Source organism: Nerophis ophidion, linkage group LG19 (genome assembly GCF_033978795.1).
Source record: "Nerophis ophidion isolate RoL-2023_Sa linkage group LG19, RoL_Noph_v1.0, whole genome shotgun sequence".
NCBI classification, from domain to species: Eukaryota; Metazoa; Chordata; class Actinopteri; order Syngnathiformes; family Syngnathidae; genus Nerophis; species Nerophis ophidion.
Genome location: NC_084629.1, coordinates 11,363,205 through 11,382,522, shown reverse-complemented (window position 1 = coordinate 11,382,522; position 19,318 = coordinate 11,363,205). Strand labels below are relative to the sequence as shown.

The 19,318-nt window shown below is 39.5% G+C and overlaps 2 protein-coding genes across 3 annotated transcripts in view; both read left to right on the top strand.

The window, feature by feature from the left end:
- dop1b (DOP1 leucine zipper like protein B) overlaps nucleotides 1–15,992 on the top strand; it is a 62,666-nt gene extending 46,674 nt beyond the window's left edge. The window contains exons 23-38 of the mRNA XM_061879147.1: nucleotides 527–649; nucleotides 733–867; nucleotides 939–994; nucleotides 3,722–3,826; nucleotides 3,924–3,990; nucleotides 4,062–4,221; nucleotides 4,576–4,658; nucleotides 9,087–9,196; nucleotides 9,269–9,418; nucleotides 12,019–12,080; nucleotides 12,159–12,287; nucleotides 12,370–12,506; nucleotides 12,586–12,641; nucleotides 12,723–12,866; nucleotides 14,929–15,061; nucleotides 15,136–15,992. Coding sequence (XP_061735131.1) covers nucleotides 527–649; nucleotides 733–867; nucleotides 939–994; nucleotides 3,722–3,826; nucleotides 3,924–3,990; nucleotides 4,062–4,221; nucleotides 4,576–4,658; nucleotides 9,087–9,196; nucleotides 9,269–9,418; nucleotides 12,019–12,080; nucleotides 12,159–12,287; nucleotides 12,370–12,506; nucleotides 12,586–12,641; nucleotides 12,723–12,866; nucleotides 14,929–15,061; nucleotides 15,136–15,396 — 1,911 coding nt within the window. The 3' untranslated portion in view covers nucleotides 15,397–15,992. The remainder of the gene's footprint in view (nucleotides 1–526; nucleotides 650–732; nucleotides 868–938; nucleotides 995–3,721; nucleotides 3,827–3,923; nucleotides 3,991–4,061; nucleotides 4,222–4,575; nucleotides 4,659–9,086; nucleotides 9,197–9,268; nucleotides 9,419–12,018; nucleotides 12,081–12,158; nucleotides 12,288–12,369; nucleotides 12,507–12,585; nucleotides 12,642–12,722; nucleotides 12,867–14,928; nucleotides 15,062–15,135) is intronic.
- Nucleotides 15,993–16,265: 273 nt separating this feature from the next.
- morc3a (MORC family CW-type zinc finger 3a) overlaps nucleotides 16,266–19,318 on the top strand; it is a 53,938-nt gene continuing 50,885 nt past the window's right edge. The window contains exons 1-2 of one of the 2 annotated variants that reach the window (XM_061879150.1): nucleotides 16,314–16,347; nucleotides 17,641–17,759. Coding sequence is in view for 1 of the 2 variants with exons in the window: in XM_061879149.1 (XP_061735133.1) it covers nucleotides 16,309–16,347 (39 nt within the window). In the remaining variant the exon portion in view is untranslated. Of the gene's footprint in view, nucleotides 16,348–17,640; nucleotides 17,760–19,318 lie in introns of both variants that reach the window. The other variant, XM_061879149.1, reaches the window with a different exon arrangement.

Genomic DNA, 19,318 nt, shown 5'->3' with positions numbered 1-19,318 from the left:
CATCTTAGATCTACTCCTACATTTTCTACTATCCGTCCATCCATTTCTACCGCTTGTTCCTTTTGGGGTCGCGGGGGGTGCTGGAGCCTATCTCAGCTCATCCTCGCTCAAATTAATGGGGAAATTGTTGCTTTCTCGGTCCGAATCGCTCTAGCTGCTGGTGGCTATGATTGTAAACAATGTGAGGATGTAAGGAGCTCTACAACCAGTGACGTCACGCGCACATCGTCTGCTACTTCCGGTACAGGCAGGGCTTTTTTATTAGCGACCAAAAGTTGCAAACTTTATCATCGATGTTCTCTACTAAATCCTTTCAGCAAAAATATGGCAATATCGCAAAATGATCAAGTATGACACATAGAATGAACCTGCTATCCCCGATTAAATAAGAAAATCTCATTTCAGTAGGCCTTTAAAGCGCATAATAAACATGATTGCTGAAATGTGAGGAGTTTACTTTTGATGAGATACTAATATGTACTGATAAAAGCGTATTTCTTTCATAATTGCGATGTGCTTTTTAAAGATTCTACGCCAGCGGATATTACAGTTCCTGGTTCCTCTCACTGGCCAGTATGGCGTTCCACTCATGGCTTCAGTTGGAGCAGCGTGGAGCAGCCGGAAGAGTAAAAGGAGGCACACGAACAATGTAAGTACTGTATTTTTAACAACACAGAATTTGAATGATTAAGAGCCCCTTTTTAACATGACACTTTATTGTCTGTACTTCAGGTTTTACCTGTGGCGAGTGAGTCTCGTCTTACTATAGTGGATCTGGTAAAATCATTGAACGCCTTGCACACAGACACCATCCTACAGTTGGTCAAAGAGGTGGTGAAAAAGCCTCATCAGCTTAAAGGAGATCAGGTACAATACAATTAATTGGATATTCAGAAGTTGTGGAGTCACAAATCTTCTTTCTGTCTCCTCTTAATTAGAAGTCAACTCTGGTGGACATTCCAATGTTGCAGTTCACTTATTTCTATATCAAGAGGTGAGTAGCACATGACATGTCTGAAACTTCAAGTCCCTACAAATTATTTCTACAATTTTTTTAATAAGAATTGTAATTATATTTATATATTATTTTACAGACATACATACTATCAAGCCTGAAACTCGTCACAACCCCAAGTTTTAAGATATTTTTATTCAAGGAGAAAGCTTTTTCTTAAATACAAATGCTTTAAAAGACAAAAATAATTATTAGTTTTTCTTTACAATGGAACAAAAACATTAAGTCTACATTTGCCAGGGGTATGAATAATGTTGGGCTTGACTGTATGTAATAAAACATATCTACAGTGCTACCCCTTAAGTTGCGAGTAAAAATTTGAGTTACAAGTATCCCTACGATTACTTGGTGTAGCAAATGTTCCGCCGAAACCATCTGGTCTTGCTCGCTGGCATTAGCTTACAGATAGCGAGCGACATAACGTTGTTTTCCAGCCATGAGCTGGGAGGAAGTGTTAGTGAAGGACAGTGCTGAGAAAGAGACGTGGAATATTATACTCATTAAATTAAAGAAAGAAATCATCAAAAAACATGACCGATTGTGTTGCCAACATGGCGAAGCAATTTGAGTGCACCATACTGAAGCAGAATGAGCCAAAAGTGTTAAAATAATATAACTTAACAGTCGACTTTTATCCTTTAAAATATGTAAACGCTGCTGATGGTGTGTTTGATGGAGAATCCATAGAAATCCACTCTCCAAGGTAATTGCTGTACATCAGTAGTTTTCAAACTTTTTTTACCAAGTACCACCTCAGAAAAACTTTGACTCTCCAAGTACCACCATAATGACCAACATTAAAAGACAGTAGAATAATAGGCCTAAGTATTCATTAAACACAAGGCAGATGTTTTATTTAACAAGTACATTCAATATTTTTGGCCACTGTATCATCACACTTAGTTTGAACAGTAACACTGTGTTTGAATATAGGAAAATAAATACAACTAGATGGAGCCTGTGTACTACTAGTGGTACACGTGCCACAGTTTGATATCACTGCTGTACCTTATCATTACATTACTTCATAAAACTACTATAGTTGTTTGTAATAGATTATATTGTATTGTTTTATAAAATATTCCATATCTAAAAGTTTGTTTTTATTTTTAAAAAGCATGTTACATGTTAAAATTGGACAATTTGGGGGTTGGCAAGCACCAATTCAATTAATTTCAAAGGGCGATGTTGATTTTAGAAGTTGGGGTACAACTGTATGTCTATGAATGTTCTTGTTCATCCAGGTCATCTCAGGGCATTCAATAAATCGCAACTGGACTGTTTGGGTTTGTCTTGGAAGTTGTTTAGCATCTCATCCGAGTAGGCTTCATCAGCTCGTGCTCGTAGATTTAGATTGGTCAGATCTAGTCTAGGAGCTGGTGCCAAAACCCCAAATATTACTACTGTAACCCCAAATTTCCTGGTGGTTGCTGAGAGGTGGAGATGGGTTTTGAGTAGAGATGTCCGATAATGGCTTTTTTGCCGATATCCAATATTCTGATAGTGTCCAACTCTTAATTATCGATTCCGATATCAACCGATACCAATATATACATTTGTGGAATTAACGCATTATTATGCCTAATTTTGTTGTGATGCCCCGCTGGATGCATTAAACAATGTAACAAGGTTTTCCAAAATAAATCGACTCAAGTTGTGGAAAAAAATGCCAACGTGGCACTGCCATATTTATTATTGAAGTCACAAAGTGCATTATTTTTTTAAACATGCCTCAAAACAGCAGCTTGGAATTTGGGGCATGCTCTCCATGAGAGAGCATTAGCAGGTTGAGGTGGGGCATAGAGGGTAGCGGGGGTGTATATTGTAGCGTCCCGGAAGAGTTAGTGCTGCAAGGGTTCTGAGTATTTGTTCTGTTGTGTTTATGTTGTGTTACGGTGCGGATATTCTCCCGAAATATGTTTGTCATTCTTGTTTGGTGTGGGTTCACAGTGTGGCGCATATTTGTAACAGTGGTAAAGTTGTTTATACAACCACCCTCAGTGTGACCTGTATGGCTGTTGACCAAGTATGCTTTGCATTCACTTGTGTGTGTGAAAAGCCGTAGGTATTATGTGATTGGGCCGGCACGCAAAGGCAGTGCCTTTAAGGTTTATTGGCGCTCTGTACTTCTCCATACATCCGTGTACCATTCCGTACAACGGCGTTTTAAAAAGTCATACATTTTACTTTTTGAAACCGATAATTTTCGACATTACATTTTAAAACATTTATCGGCATAGACATCTCTCATTTTGAGTTTGAATGACGTGTTTGACTCTGGAGTGTATTTGAATTGGATTTAATAAGACTTGTTCTCGTTCATTACGCAATGGAATAATACCTTTTTTGTGGCATAATGTAGAGCGGAATGAGGTTAACGAAGTGATATCGCTTATAATAAAGTGTATTGGAACATAATAAAGCGGTAAAAGAATTACGGCATCCAAAACCTGTCTTCTGTCCTTCTTCCTGTGTTAACAGGTGATTGCACATCGTTAAATACTTACTGTATTGTAAAAACACCTTTTTTTTTTCGTACTAAGCAGCCAGGACAGAGATGTGTGCACACATTAGGTTTTATTTACGGTTTATGGTTATCAGTACACATTTTCGCTTTACAATTACTAGTACTTTTATTTGGTAGCATCACAAAAAAGCTAAAGGAAAAAGCAATAAAAGCTAATCACTCACCTTTTATATTTTTAGCGTTAGCGCTCAAGTCTTGCAGGAAAACATCGCCCCTCTCCTCAGTCTTCTACGGGAGTCTGTCCAACTGAACCTGGCTCCACCTGGTCACTTCTTACTGCTGGGGTTTGTGCAGATAACAACTCGCATATTTAAAGAGTTTTATTCAAAATGGCTTCTTTTTGTTTTGTTCAGTTGGCTGACTTGAATTTTTAACCTACAGGATCCTAAATGAAGTTGTGAACCGACTCCCCAACCTGGACAATAAGAAGGATACCCGAGAACTGCAGGTATGAAAATGCAGCATTTACTTTGGGTTGTAAGTCATAAAGTGACTTATTAACAGTCTGTGTGCTGTCAGGAGGTGACTCAGCGCATCCTGGAGGCCGTGGGCGGAATCGCGGGGTCATCTCTCGAGCAGACCAGTTGGCTTAGTCGCAGCCTGGAGGTAAAAGTTCAGCCGCAGGTTTGCCCCGAAGCGGACGAGCCTGATGACGCGGATTTGGACGGCGATCATTTCGGTGATTTACGACTCGTATTTCTGCCAGGTTTTAATACGCAAACACATGTGGAACAAAGTTGCCGAATGAACAGTTACTGCATTGATGAAAAAAAATGACTTTTTAGTTGAGGTTTGGAGGAAAGTTACATATTTTATTGGTTAGATTTTATGTCTTGCACTTGCTTAACTAAACTGGAATCTGGACTTCACTATGCCTCCAAGTTGTAATGCCTTTGCCAACATTTTTTCATTTATTTGTCCCTCTGTACAAACCAAAGAACTTGTATTATTTTACACAATAGCGTCAGTCCAGCGTAGCCTTCAACTGCTTTGTAAAGAGAAACATACAAACTGATTTTCTTCCTCTTGGCAGAGTCCGTGGCTCAAGCCAGCACAATGGTTTCATCCTCGGCTCCCTCAGCTTACAGCGTACAGGCCCTTGTACTCCTGGCTGAGGTGCGTTTGTTGACCACACAAAAGTCCGGACTACATCTCTCACATTTTCACAAGCATTTGTATCCCCAAGGTACAGAAACAGGAATTTAGTATCCAAATTTAACTTTGAAAATACTTTACAGTCGGGATGTGCCAATCGATCGGCCGCCTGCCGATTAATGCCCTTTAATACTGATCCCCTCTGACTGACACTGAATTTATTTTTAGTCCCCTGGCTGACTTGCGACTAACAGCTAATTGTGTGTCTCCATACACAGTGTGAAGCCTTTTTCCCAAGCTAAAAATAAACCCTCGACTACGACAAATAAACTGCAATTCTTTTTATCTTAAGTATTATTATTAGTCATACCAAAGACTATAAAAATGGGACCCATTGCCTCCCTGCTTGGCAGACAGCATCAATTAATATTATTATTGTTGCTTTTTATTTTTATTCTTATTTTAATGTGTTCTATTTTGTTTCTATTTATACTCCCATTATTTACTTTTTACTGTTTAAATTCGATCTAAATTCTGTACACTGCTGCTGGGATTTTAATTTTCCTGAGGGAACTCTCCTGAAGGAATCCACAAACTATCTATCTATCTATCTATCTATCTATCTATCTATCTATCTATCTATCTATCTATCTATCTATCTATCTATCTATCTATCTATCTATCTATCTATCTATCTATCTATCTATCTATCTATCTATCTATCTATCTATCTATCTATCTATCTATCTATCTATCTATCTATCTATCCATCTATCTATCCATCTATCTATCCATCCATCCATCCATGTATCTATCTATCAAGGGTTGGAATTGGGGGTTAAATCACCACAATGATTCCTGAGCCATGAATTGATTAACGTGGACCCCGACTTAAACAAGTTGAAAAACTTATTTGGGTGTTACCATTTAGTGGTCAATTTTACGGAATATGTACTGAACTGTGCAATCTACTAATAAAAGTTTCAATCCATCAATCAAAGAGCGCGGCCACCGCTACTGCTCCCCTCACCTCCCAGGAGGTGGAACAAGGGGATGGGTCAAATGCAGAGGGTAATTTCACCACACCTAGTGTGTGTGTGACTATCAGTGGTACTTTACCTTTTAACATTTATTATCAAGTATTATCACTGGAGGACGAGACTAAACTCCCATACAATATCATGCCCTAATACCCTACTGTGCAATACTACCCTTCGAGTGCAATAAGTTCGACACTGCTTGTTATTTATTATTTCGTTACTCTTGTTCTGTATATTGTACAGTATTTTGTATTTCTATAGTGTTTTGTATATTGTACAGGATTGCTTATTATTTTTATTGGATAGTAGTCTGTTTATTTCAATTGTTAGTTTTTTCCTTTATTACCTCTTGTGTTATTTGTTTTACCCCATATTAGTTCCCACTACTGCACCTTAAGTTGGAGTCATTAATCTTGTTATATGCAAATATAATGACAATAAAGTCCATTCTATTCTATTCTAAACATGTTACACACCGAGCGCAAGCCAGGAGCAGGCAAGTGATTAGCTAAGCTAACCGCTAATCTAATTTGAAACAACACCAAGAAATAGGTGCTTCATAATGTTTCGGAGGTGTAAAAGGAAGCAGGTCATAACATAAAGTAAGCGGTTATTAATAGTGGGAGCCCTTAGGGAGATTTTAGGGTGTGTTCGTTCACTTTTGTCTAAAAACGCCAAATTTGGCACAGGTGTAGCTCAGGGCATACTTAAATGATTTGGCTAGGGCGCCCGCGCTGGTGACCTTTGGGGTCGCCACAGCGACTGATCCAATATGGCCATCACCTGAACACGCTTTTGCCTCTACAGTTGAACCAAATGAGCTATAAATCCAAACTTGGTGTCAATTTCATGTTTTTTGACAATTAGAAATATGATGGAAAAATCATCTTTATGATTGGGTGTGTCTGGACACCTAATTAGCATATCTCCCAGATGGCAGCTATGTAAAAATTAGGTGTACCTTAACTTTTGATACTATTGGCAAACTATTTTCGGTTTATTGAGCATCTGAAACACACTTGAATGATCAGATTTGTGATAATTTATTTATTAAAGCACTTTAATTTCCATATTAACAACGTAGCCATTATCTACCAAAATGTATTGAATCAGAATCAGAAAAGTTTTTATTGCCATTGTTTGAGAACACGTTCACACACTAGGAATTTTACCTGGCGCAATCGTGCAACATTAAAGACATATAACACAGAATAGAATAACATGAGCTGTAATTGAGCTATCAGATCTTGGACATATAATTCAACACAGATAGAATGTAAAGCTACAGATATATTTCATTGTAACATTAGTAAAAGTAGAGAAAGTCAATGTTCTTTCTCTACTTTTAGGTTATTGTTTCTGTTGAAACAGAAACCTAAAAATAGAGAAAGTCAGTGTCTCCCCACCCCCCTGTAATATAGGTTTCTGTTTCAACAGAAACAGAAACCTATATTACAGAGAAGGCTCCGCTACTGTTATCCACACAATGTTATAATAGTTTGGTCCCTCGACAGGCTACTGTTGTGTCTCCTGACTTCTCCTGATGTGAAAATCATACAGAAGAGCTTATCTAAGTACATTTGTTCTACTGCCTAATCCAGGGGTCACCAACATTTTTGAAACCAAGAGCTACTTCTTGGGTACTGATTAATGCGAAGGGCTACCAGTTTGATACACACTTAAATAAATTGCCAGAAGTAGCCAATTTGCTCAATTTACCTTTAATAAATACATCCTTATATATAAAAAAAATAGGTATTTCTGTCTGTCATTCCGTCGTACATATTTTTTCCTTTTACGGAAGGTTTTTTGTAGAGAATAAATGATGAAAAAAACACTTAATTGAACGGTTTAAAAGAGGAGAAAACACGAAAAAAATGAAAATTAAATTTTGAAACATAATTCATCTTCATTTCGACTCTTTAAAATTCAAAATTCAACCAAAAAAAATGAAGAGAAAAACTAGCTAATTCAAATCTTTTTGAAAAAATAAAAAAAAAGAATTTATGGAACATCATTAGTCATTTTTCCTGATTAAGAATCGTTTTAGAATTTTGATGACATGTTTTAAATAGGTTAAAATCCAGTCTGCACTTTGTTAGAATATATAACAAATTGGACCAAGCTATATTTCTAACAAAGACAAATCATGATTTCTTCTAGATTTTCCAGAACAAACATTTTAAAAGAAATTCAAAAGACTTTGAAATAAGATTTAAATGTGATTCTACAGATTCTGTAGATTTGCCGGAATATTTTTATTTTATTTTAATCATAACAAGTTTGAAGAAATATTTCACAAATATTCTTTGTCAAAAAAACAGAAGCTAAAATGAAGAAATTAATTAAATTGTATTTATTATTCTTTACAATAAAAAAAAAACTTGAACATTGATTTAAATTGTCAGGAAAGAAGAGGAAGGAATTTAAAAGGTAAAAAGGTATTTGTGTCTAAAAATCCTAAAATAATTTTTAAGGTTGTATTTTTTCTCTAAAATTGTCTTTCTGAAAGTTATAAAAAGCAAAGTAAAAAAATAAATGAATTTATTTAAACAAGTGAAGACCAAGTCTTTAAAATATTTTCTTGGATTTTCAAATTCTGTTTTGAGTTTTGTCTCTCTTAGAATTAAAAATGTCGAGCAAAGCGAGACCAGCTTTCTAGAAAATAAATACAATTTAAAAAATAGAGGCAGCTCACTGGTAAGTGCTGCTATTTGAGCTATTTTTAGAACAGGTCAGCGGGCTACTCATCTGGTCCTTACGGGCTACCTGGTGCCCGCGGGGACCGCGTTGGTGACCCCTGGTCTAGAGAGAGGTAAACGTAACAACAACTGTTGGTGTGTCAGCATTGTCGCTGCCAGAATAAACGACACATAAGAGGAGGGCGGATTGATCCATAAATCGGTGGTGTCGATACCAAGAGTAGTATCGATGTATGATAGATACTAGCGTGACCAAGCTGATATTTTTATTTTCTCAAAATCATTTCGTTTTTGTTCATGTTTACAAATTCAGGGAATAGCACCCTGGACACGGGACGACTCTGAAGTTAAAAACCAGAGGATTTAAATAATTATTAGATAGTAGTCGTTTCTTTTGTTTATTTACTGTGTACTATTGACATTGTTTTTATCAAATTGTAATAAGGAACTATTTTATAAAGTGGGTTGATGATGTTAAATTGTCAATAACAGTTACCATAAATACAATTTAAAACATTAATACATGTGATCGGTATTGGTATCGGCTGATCTCACTCATAGATGATCGGTGTACCGCTTTGCTCTCGTGTATTGTGTCGACCCTTTTTCAGTACATGTATAGTATTGTGCCCTCAGAAGAAAATGGCTGCTGAAACATTCAGGGTTTCCTACAAGCTTTATTACAAATGTACAATTCCTGTGTGTAGATCTTGGCACCACTTCTTGACATGGTATACCGGAGTGACGAGAAGGAGAAAGCAGTTCCGCTCATTTCCCGTCTCATGTACTATGTGTTTCCCTACTTAAAGAATCACAGGTACCTATTGTGGCCTCGCAAACACGTCAAGGGTCTTTGACTTTGTAATGAAGTTCCCCTCTGTCTTTGTAGTGCCTACAACATGCCCAGCTTTGAGGCTGGTGCCCAGCTACTGAGCAGCCTGAGTGGTTATGCGTATACCAAGAGGGCCTGGAGGAAAGAAGTGTTTGAGCTCTTCGTGGACCCCCTCTTCTTCACAATGGATGCTTCCTGTGCACCCAGGTTCGCATGTTGTTTGATGTATAATTCACATGCTGGCTCAACTGTGCCAACTGTTTGAAATGTGTTGCTGTCATTAAATTCTAAGTTAATGATTATTTGCGAAAAGAAAATTGAGTTTTTCCGTTCAAACATTAAAATATCTTGTCTTTGCAGTCCATTCAATCGAATATAAATTGAAAATGATTTGCAAATCATTTTATTCTGTTTGTATTTACAATTTACACAACGTGCCAACTTCTCTGGTTTTGGGTTTTGTATTTAATTCCAATTATAAATACTAAATCACACATTTGAGTAATATGAAGATGTATTTATTTATTTTGTCCCATGCGACCCTCCATAACAAACCGGTTAAACCTGGTGGTATGACAAAAGATGATTTTTATCCTTATTTAATCAAACTTGAATTGAATTTGATGCATGTTTTGTCTATAGCTCGGTTGGTAGAGTGGCCGAGCCAGCAACTCAAAGGGTTGCAGGTTCGATTCCCGCTTCCGCCATCCTAGTCACTGCCGTTGCGTACTTGGGCAAGACACTTTACCCACCTGCTCCCAGTGCCACCCACACTGGTTTAAATGTAACTTAGATATTGGGTTTCACTGTGTAAAGCGCTTTGAGTCACTAGAGAAAAGCGCTATATAAATATAATTCACTTCACTTCACCAAAACAAATTAATTGCAAAGAAATGGTTCAATAATTTATATTTTGATTTAGCATGATTCAAACATGTAATCCTCCTGAAACATTTCCTACTTCTACTGCTTACAGGCCCAGCACTAACACCAGCGTGCCTTATGTGACAATTAGAATGTCGGACATTATTTGCCATTACATTATTTTCAATGACTGAGGAAGGAGCTATGGATGTGTTTCATTAATTGAGGTTTTACATGCGCTTAGACTGCGGGGCCCTACAGACAGCGTGGCTGGCGCCCCTGCATATTCGTAGTCATTCATAAGGAATGGTTGAACTAGTACATGGATCCATCTATACAACATAATCTGTTGTGATTGTTCATGGGCTATTTGGAAAAACACACAATGCAACTGAAAAAAAACCAAATATATTTTTATATATTTTTTTATTTATTCTTTATTTAAAGAAGCACCTACTAAAGAACATGATGTGTAAACCTCATCAACCAAGGCTATTTTTTGTCTGTAGCCCCTAGACAGGGTGGAGTACATGGACATTCAAGTAACAGTAACATTAACAAAAAAGAAAAAGGCCAGTATGAAATAACACCCACATAGTTACCTTCACACTTGTTTATTCCAATATTGTAAACAAAACAGAACATACGAGGAGCCATGGTCTCATCTAGTGGCCTGTGGCACTGTAGTGTTGATATTTTATCCAGTTTTATGCTTAGACATGTTTAATCTAGGCCAAAAGTAAGTGGACTATGCTTTTAAAGCGTGATTTGGCAAGGAACAAATGTATAGACTACTGCAGCACACTTCTTGTCGAGATCCCCAGCAAGAACATCCAGAAGCTGCAAAACATACAGAATAGTGCTACTAGGATCCTAATGAGTACGGAAGTACGACCATCCATCCATCTATCCATTTTCTACAGCGTGTCCCTTTTGGGGTGGCGGGGGTGCTGGAGCCTATCTCAGCTGCATTCGGGCGGACCATATCACACCAATTCTGAAATCCCTGCACTGGCTTCCTGTTCCACTCAGGATTGAATACAAGGTCTCCCTACCAACCCACCAATGCCTCCATGGAAATGCCCCCCTCTACCTCATAGAACTATTCACCCCCAAATCCTCCACACGACACCTCCGTTCCGGACAGGCTAACTTGTTCCAACCTCAGAGGACAAAGCTACGAACAATGGGAGACCGGGCTTTCTGCTCCGCCGCTCCCAGTCTGTGGAACGCTCTCCCTGACTACATGAGGGCACCACAGACTGTGGATGCTTTTAAAAAAGGCTAAAAACCCTTCTTTTAAAAAAAGCCTTTTTTCAAAGATATTTTCATACTAGTTCTAGCTATTAGGCTGTTCTAGTTCCATCCATCCATTTTTCTACTGCTTACTCCCTTTTGGGAGAGCGGGGGGCACTGGTGCCTATCTCAGCTACAATCAGGCGGAAGGCGGAGAACACCCTGGACAAGTCGCCACCTCATCGCAGGGCCAACACAGAGAGACAGACAACATTCACACTCACATTCACACACTAGAGCCAATTTAGTGTTGCCAATCAACCTATCCCCAGGTGCATGTCTTTAAATGTGGGAGGAAGCCGGAGTACCCGGAGGTAACCCACGCAGTCACGGGGAGAACATGCAAACTCCACACAGAAAGATCCCGAGCCCAGGATTGAACCCAGGACTTCTCAGGACCTTCGTATTGTGAGACAGACGCACTACCACCGCGTTGCACTGTTTTAGTTTTTATTTGTATTTATTTTTATTATCTTTTTCTTTTTATTTTTTTTAATACACCGTAGCACTTTGAGGTTGTTTGCTCAATGTAAAGTGCTTTTTACAAATAAAATCTATTATTATTATTATTATGTATTGATATGCAGTATGTGGCTAATTAATTGATGGTACTCCATCTTTCTATTTTCCACGTGCTCTCTTTTTAGTTGGAAATCCATAATTGACCACCTGCTGACTCATGAAAAGACCATGTTTAAAGACCTCATGAGTGAGTACAACAACTTCCCAGGACGTGGTTGCTCGAATAAAATGACAATTGCATGAATGTCCCACTTGACTGTTGTAGGCATGCAGAGCAGCTCCTTGAAACTTTTTTCCAACATGGACCAGAAACCCATGCTCCTGAAGCGCCAGGCGTTTGCGATGTTCAGTGGAGAACTGGACCAATATCATCTTTATCTTCCCCTCATCCAAGGTGGGATATTGTCTATTGCACACATTTAGGAGGGATACGTGTATTGGTAAAAAAAAGAAAGATGATTTCCTCGTCCCACCAGAGCGTCTCACGGAAGCTTTACGGATGAATCCTAGCCCTGCTGTGTCTGCTCAGATGTTCCTGATGTTCCGTGTTCTCCTGCTGCGAATTTCATCTCAGCACCTGACATCTCTTTGGCCGATCATGGTCACAGAGCTGGTAAAAACCTTGCAAGATGTATATGGTTTTGACAAACACACTCTTTGTGTAATCGGAAATTGTGTTGGTTTTTTTTTAGATTCGCATATTTGCGCGTCTCGAGAAAGCTCTGCTGGAAGATAAAGATGTCTCTAAGTGAGTGCAACATTTTTTCCTTCGCCCGTAAATTTCCTGACAATTTGACACTCATGATTCTCTCTGTCTGTGTGCTCTTAGGCTGGCTAAAGTCGTACGTGGAGCCCTTGACAGAAACACTCCAGTTAATTTCTCTCAAGCAGAGTTGGATTTGTACCTGTCAGCTTGCAAGTTTCTGGACACCTCCTTGGCTTTTCCGCCAGAGAGGATACCACTCTTTCAGATGTAAGCAGTCACACGTTTGGGCAAATATAATGTCATTATTCTCACAAAAGAGAGTTAGCCGTCTCACATTTCACCATTTCTGGAGGTAACGACAACCTTGGGAGACAAACATTTTTTGCAGTAACTTCCTAAAAAGACTCGATTGCTCCTGTTGTATAGAAGAACTTGGTCCGCTGTAGACACATTGGCAGATCCCTGCATTTAAAAATGTTAACCTTGCCAGCAAACGTAAAAAACAGCGGTGCAAAAGGGCGGCGTTCCTCAAAGATCCCACTTTAGGTCCTGCATTTTTTTTTTGTCCTGTAATGGGCCAGCCATAGATGTGATGTAGACCCTAACAAAAACTAGTTAGACACACATATTTCCCCTGAAAGAACCACAGTTTATCAGTGCCGGCACCACTCATGTAGCCCCAGATCATACAAACCCCGTTTCCATATGAGTTGGGAAATTGTGTTTGATGTAAATATAAACGGAATACAATGATTTGCAAATCATTTTCAACCCATATTCAGTTGAATATGCTACAAAGATAACATATTTGATGTTCAAATAATCATTAACTTTAGAATTTGATGCCAGCAACACGTGAGAAAGACGTTGGGAAAGGTGGCAATAAATATTGATAAAGTTGTGGAATGCTCATCAAACACTTATATGGAACATCCCACAGGTGTGCAGGCTAATTGGGAACAGTTGGGTGCCATGATGGGGTATAAAAGCAGCTTCCATTAAATGCTAAGTAATTCACAATCAAGGATGGGGCGAGGGTCACCACTTTGTAAGCAAATTGTCGAACAGTTTTAGAACAACATTTCTCAACGAGCTATTGCAAGGAATTTAGGGATTTTACCATCTACGGTCCGTAAAATCATCAAAAGGTTCAGAGAATCGGGAGAAATCACTGCACGTAAGCGATGATATTATGGACCTTTGATCCCTCAGGCAGTACTGCTTCAAAAACCGACATCAGTGTGTAAAGGATATCACCACATGGCCCCAGGAACACTTCATAAAACCACTGTCAGTAACTACATTTGGTAGCTACATCTGTAAGTGCAAGTTAAAACTCTACTATGCAAAGCCAAACCCATTTATTGACAACACCCTGGAACTCCGCCGAATTTGCTGGGCTCGAGCTCATCTAAGATGGACTGATGCAAAGTGGAAAGGTGTTCTGTGGTCTGACGAGTCCACATTTCGAATTATATTTGGAAACAGAGGATGTGGTGTCCTCCAGAACAAAGAGGAAAATAACCATTCGGATTGTTATAGGCGCAAAGTTCAAAAGCCAGCATCTGTGATGGTATGGGGGTGTATTAGTGCCCAAGGCATGGGTAACTTACACATATGTGAAGGCACCATTAATGCTGAAAGGTCCATACAGGTTTTGGAGCAACATATGTTGTCATCCAAGCAACGTTATCATGGACGCCCCTGCTTATTTCAGCAAGACAATGCCAAGTCACGTGTTACAACAGCGGGGCTTCGTTGTAAAAGAGTGCGGGTACTTTCCTGGCCCGCCTGCAGTCCAGACCTGTCTCCCATCGAAAATGTGTGGCGCATTATGAAGCGTAAAATACGACAGCGGAGACCCCGGACTGTTGAACGACTGAAGCTCTACACAAAACAAGAATGGGAAAGAATTCCACTTTCAAAGCTTCAACAATTTGTTTCCTCAGTTCCCAAATGTGTATTGCGTGTTGTTAAAAGAAAAGGTTATGTAACACAGTGGTGAACAAGTGCATCCAATTGAATATGGGTTGAAAAGGATTTGCAAATCATTGTATTCCGTTTATATTTACATCTAACACAATTTCCCAACTCATAAGAAAACGGAGTTAGTAAATCACTTTTTTGACAATAATGGCTGTGTTCTGTCCTTTTGTTGTTGTAAAGCTTTAGACGTATTACTCTGAAGTATAGTCAAGTTTAATTGTTATTGTATTGTCTTTTGAAAAAATATTTTGTGATAAAAATAGTGAGGGGTAAAAATGCTGCACATCACTTATGGATGTGGATTATATTCTTAGATATGGTGTATTTCTGATTCCATTTACAGGTATCGCTGGGCATTTGTGCCTGAGGTGGATGTGCGTCACTACAGCGGTCCAGAGAGTACACTGATAGAAGGACAACAGGAATGCAAGCCCCATGTTGTCCAGATATTACAAGGAATACAGCAACGTTATGGGGTAAGAGGAGATGACGAATATCCCATTTATTCCAATTTATATGGGGACTTACCATCTGTAAATTTATTTTGCAGGCTTTAAATGGGCTTAGTGAGGAATCCACAACGGAAAACCTGGAGTTCCCCCTTCTCACCCAGGGCTCCTTGTCCTCCATCACCCAGTTGCTGCCTTTCCTTTGCACACTGTGCTGTTTTTTCCAGGCTCCATCCTCCTCCCACAGCCTCCCACAGCCCCAAGTCCAGGTAGCAGACTACCCTGCAGGTGGTGCGGACGGCGTGTTAAAGAGGCTGGAGCACATCATTGAGGAAGAGTTCCTGGACACCATGGAGAATTAGAACTAAGGAAATTAATGGAATTTTAAAAATTGGCACAACCGCTTTGTTGTTAACCATTTGATGCTATGTGTTTTCTTTAAACTGATCTGCACATCAATTTATACGTGTATGTGCAAAGTGCGTTGAATATGGGGATGTGCATTAATCATGTCCAAATAACTATGTAAAAAGTGAAGTTTGCATATGAGTATTTTTGGCAAATCACACTCGAAAGGTAAACAAGTGTTAAAATGCATACATTTTTTTAAATATTCAATTTATGTGTTCTTGAATGCAAATGAGCAAATCCAGCAGTTTTCTTCCAACATTTCGTGTTCTAATAATTGACCACAAGAATGTTATGACTCTTTGTCTTGAGGAATCTTCTCTTGATTGTTATTGTCTAAAACTCAATGGACCTCACAGTCAAGCTTAGTTTATTGTTGTTTACATGCCAGTTGGATGTTAAGGGAAGTGTGTTAAAAATGTACTAGTCCTTGCTCCCCCCCCCCCCCCCCCCCCTCAATCAGTTTGGAATGTTTACGTTTTCCTTAAATTATTCCTCATGTCAAAGGTTTTGATTAACATAAATGTTGAATAAAGTGGTTTCGTTGTTTCCCCCTCGCCTTAGTTAAAAGGATTCGTTTACAAGCTTTGTTTGTATTTACTTTTTTATCATCTATGCCGCGAACATTCGTACTCTTGTCAGTAAGGCAAACCGGAGGTGACGCACATTTCCAAAATAAAACAAGTAGACTTACGATTAGTATTTAACTTTAATTTATATTTACTATTACTTATATCTCACGGCAAAATATGATTATTTTAGATATTTTGCTGAAATTAGTTAAAACATGGACCTGAACTGCTGAATTTAAAAAAATAAATACGTCATATAAACAGGTAGACGACGTCACTTCCGCCTGTGCAATAATGGCGGCTCATCCAGACCGTGGAGTGCCGCTAAGTACTGTAAGTTGACTTGTTTATAACTGCATCTACAACACTTTTTTGAAACTCGTTATGTTTTGTCATCAATTTTGTGTCATGTCGAAACGCTGAGCCTTACACCGCCGGTGAGACATCAGAATTGTATTATTCCGATGCTTTTTCTGGTCTCGCGCTCAACTAACCAATGAACGCAATTGCCTGGGTTTATTACTGCTAAATCATCAATCCATGAGTTATATAAACATACTCATTACATATTTTAACCACGGAGTAAAACTAAAATAATCGAACAGCCAAAACATGTCTCACTCCCAACATTTGTTTAATGCTGCGTTTCACGTGACGTCCGGTTGTTGTCACCTCCGACACAAGTACATGGTTGGTAAACAAGCAGATTCCTAGCAAGACGTCAATTGAAAGGACAGCGTACATGCACTGGTCATGCATGTAAAATGTATTACAGTGTTAAAAAGATGGTTTATCAACAAAAGTAAACAAGTTGTTAAAAAAAAATAAATAAAAAGGTGGCTGCTGTGTTGAGCCTGTCGAGTTTGCAGTGACCACTTAGTCAATGTCTGAACTTAAAGGCCTACTGAAATCAATCAATCAATCAATGTTTACTTATATAGCCCTAAATCACTAGTGTCTCAAAGGGCTGCACAGACCACCACGACATCCTTGGTAGGCCCACATAAGGGCAAGGAAAGGAAAACTCACACCCAGTGGGACATCGGTGACAATAATGACCCAGTGGGACGTCGGTGACAATAATGACCCAGTGGGACGTCGGTGACAATGATGACTATGAGAACCTTAGAGAGGAGGAAAGCAATGGATGTCGAGCGGGTCTAACATGATACTGTGAAAGTGCAATCCACAATGAGATTTTCTTATTCAAACGGGGATAGCAGGTCCATTCTATGTGTCGTACTTGATCATTTTGCGATATTGCCATATTTTTGCTGAAAGGATTTAATAGAGAACATCCACGATAAAGTTCGCAACTTTTGGTGCTGACAAAAAAGCCCTGCCTTTACCGGAAGTCGCAGACGATGACGTCACAGGTGTGGGGGCTCCTCACATATTCACATTGATTTTAATGGGAGCCTCCAACAAAAAGTGCTATCCGGACTGAGAAAGCGACAATTTCCCCATTAATTTGAGCAAGGATGAAATATTTGTGTTTGAGGATATTGATAGCGACAGACTAGAAAAAAAAAAAAACGCGATTGCATTGGGACTGATTCAGATGTTTTTAGACACATTTACTAGGATAATTCTGGGAAATCCCTTATCTTTCTATTGTGTTGCTAGTGTTTTAGTGACTTTAACAGTACCTGATAGTCGGAGGGGTGTGTCCACGGGTGTCTTGACGCCAGTGTCTCAGGGGAGTCGACGGCACCTATGGACGGCACAAGCTCAGCTGATCTCCGGTAAGAAGCGACTTTTTACCACAATTTTCTCACCGAAACCTGCTGGTTGACATTTGGTCGCGATTCATGTTCGCTTGACCGCGCTCTGATCCATAGTAAAGTTTCACCTCCGGGAATTTTAAACAAGGAATCACCGTGTGTTTGTGTGGCTAAAGGCCAAAGCTTCCCAACTCCATCCTTCTACTTTGAGTTCTCCAATATTAATTGAACAAATTGCAAAAGATTCAGCAACACAGATCACCAAAATACTGTGTAATTATGCCGTTAAAGCAGACAACTTTTAGCTGTGTGTGTGTGTGCAGCGCTCATATTTCCTAAAAACCCATGACGTCTTGCGTACACGTCATCATTACACAACGTTTTCAAGACGAAACTCCCGGGAAATTTAAAATTGCAATTTAGTAAACTAAACCGGCCGTATTGGCATGTGTTGCAATGTTAATATTTCATCATTGATATATAAACTATCAGACTGCATGGTCGGTAGTAGTGGGTTTCAGTAGGCCTTTAAAGGGGAACATTATTACCAGACTTATGTAAGCGTCAATATATACCTTGATGTTGCAGAAAAAAAGACAAAATGTTTTTATTAACCGATTTCCGAACTCTAAAAGGGTGAATTTGCCGATTTAAACGCCTTTCAATTGATAGCCGGTCAGAGCGATGACCTTTGACCCGTGACGTCACAACGTGAAACGATCCGCCATTTTCTCAATCTCATAACACACACCAAGTCAAATCAGCTCTGTTATTTTCCGTTTTTTCGACTGTTTTCCCGTACCTTGGAGACATCATGCCTCGTCGGTGTGTTGTCTGAGGGTGTAACAACACGAACAGAAACGGAATCAAGTTGCACCAGTGGCCAAAAGATGCGAAAGTGGAAAGAAATTGGACGAAATTTGTTCAAAATACGAGTGTGGGGAAAGCCGATGAAATGGTCCCTCGTTTTTTCCGCACACTACTTCTGACAGAGATGGCAAGAATGTGTGGATATCCTGTGACACTCAAAGCAGATGCATTTTCCAACAATAAAGTCAATGAAATCTGCAATATTGGAAAATAGACCACCACTGAATCTGCCTGAGGGCTTCACGGTGGCAGAGGGGTTAGTGCGTCTGCCTCACAATACGAAGCGCCTGCAGTCCTGGGTTGAAATCCAGGCTCGGGATCTTTCTGTGTGGAGTTTGCATGTTCTCCCCGTGAATGCGTGGGTTCCCTCCGGGTACTCCGGCTTCCTCCCAATTCCAAACACATGCACCTGGGGATAGGTTGATTGGCAACACTAAATTGGCCCTGGTGTGTGAATGTGAGTGTGAATGTTGTCTGTCTATCTGTGTTGGCCCTGCGATGAGGTGGCGACTTGTCCAGGGTGTACCCTGCCTTCCGCCCGATTGTAGCTGAGATAGGCGCCAGCGCCCCCCGCGACCCCGAAAGGGAATAAGCGGTAGAAAATGGATGGATGGATGGATGAATATGCCTGAGTGCGTGAGCTATACAGGGACGACGGACCTCGGCAGCACGGCAAACGAAAACCTGTTTAAATTATGTACTTAAAAAAC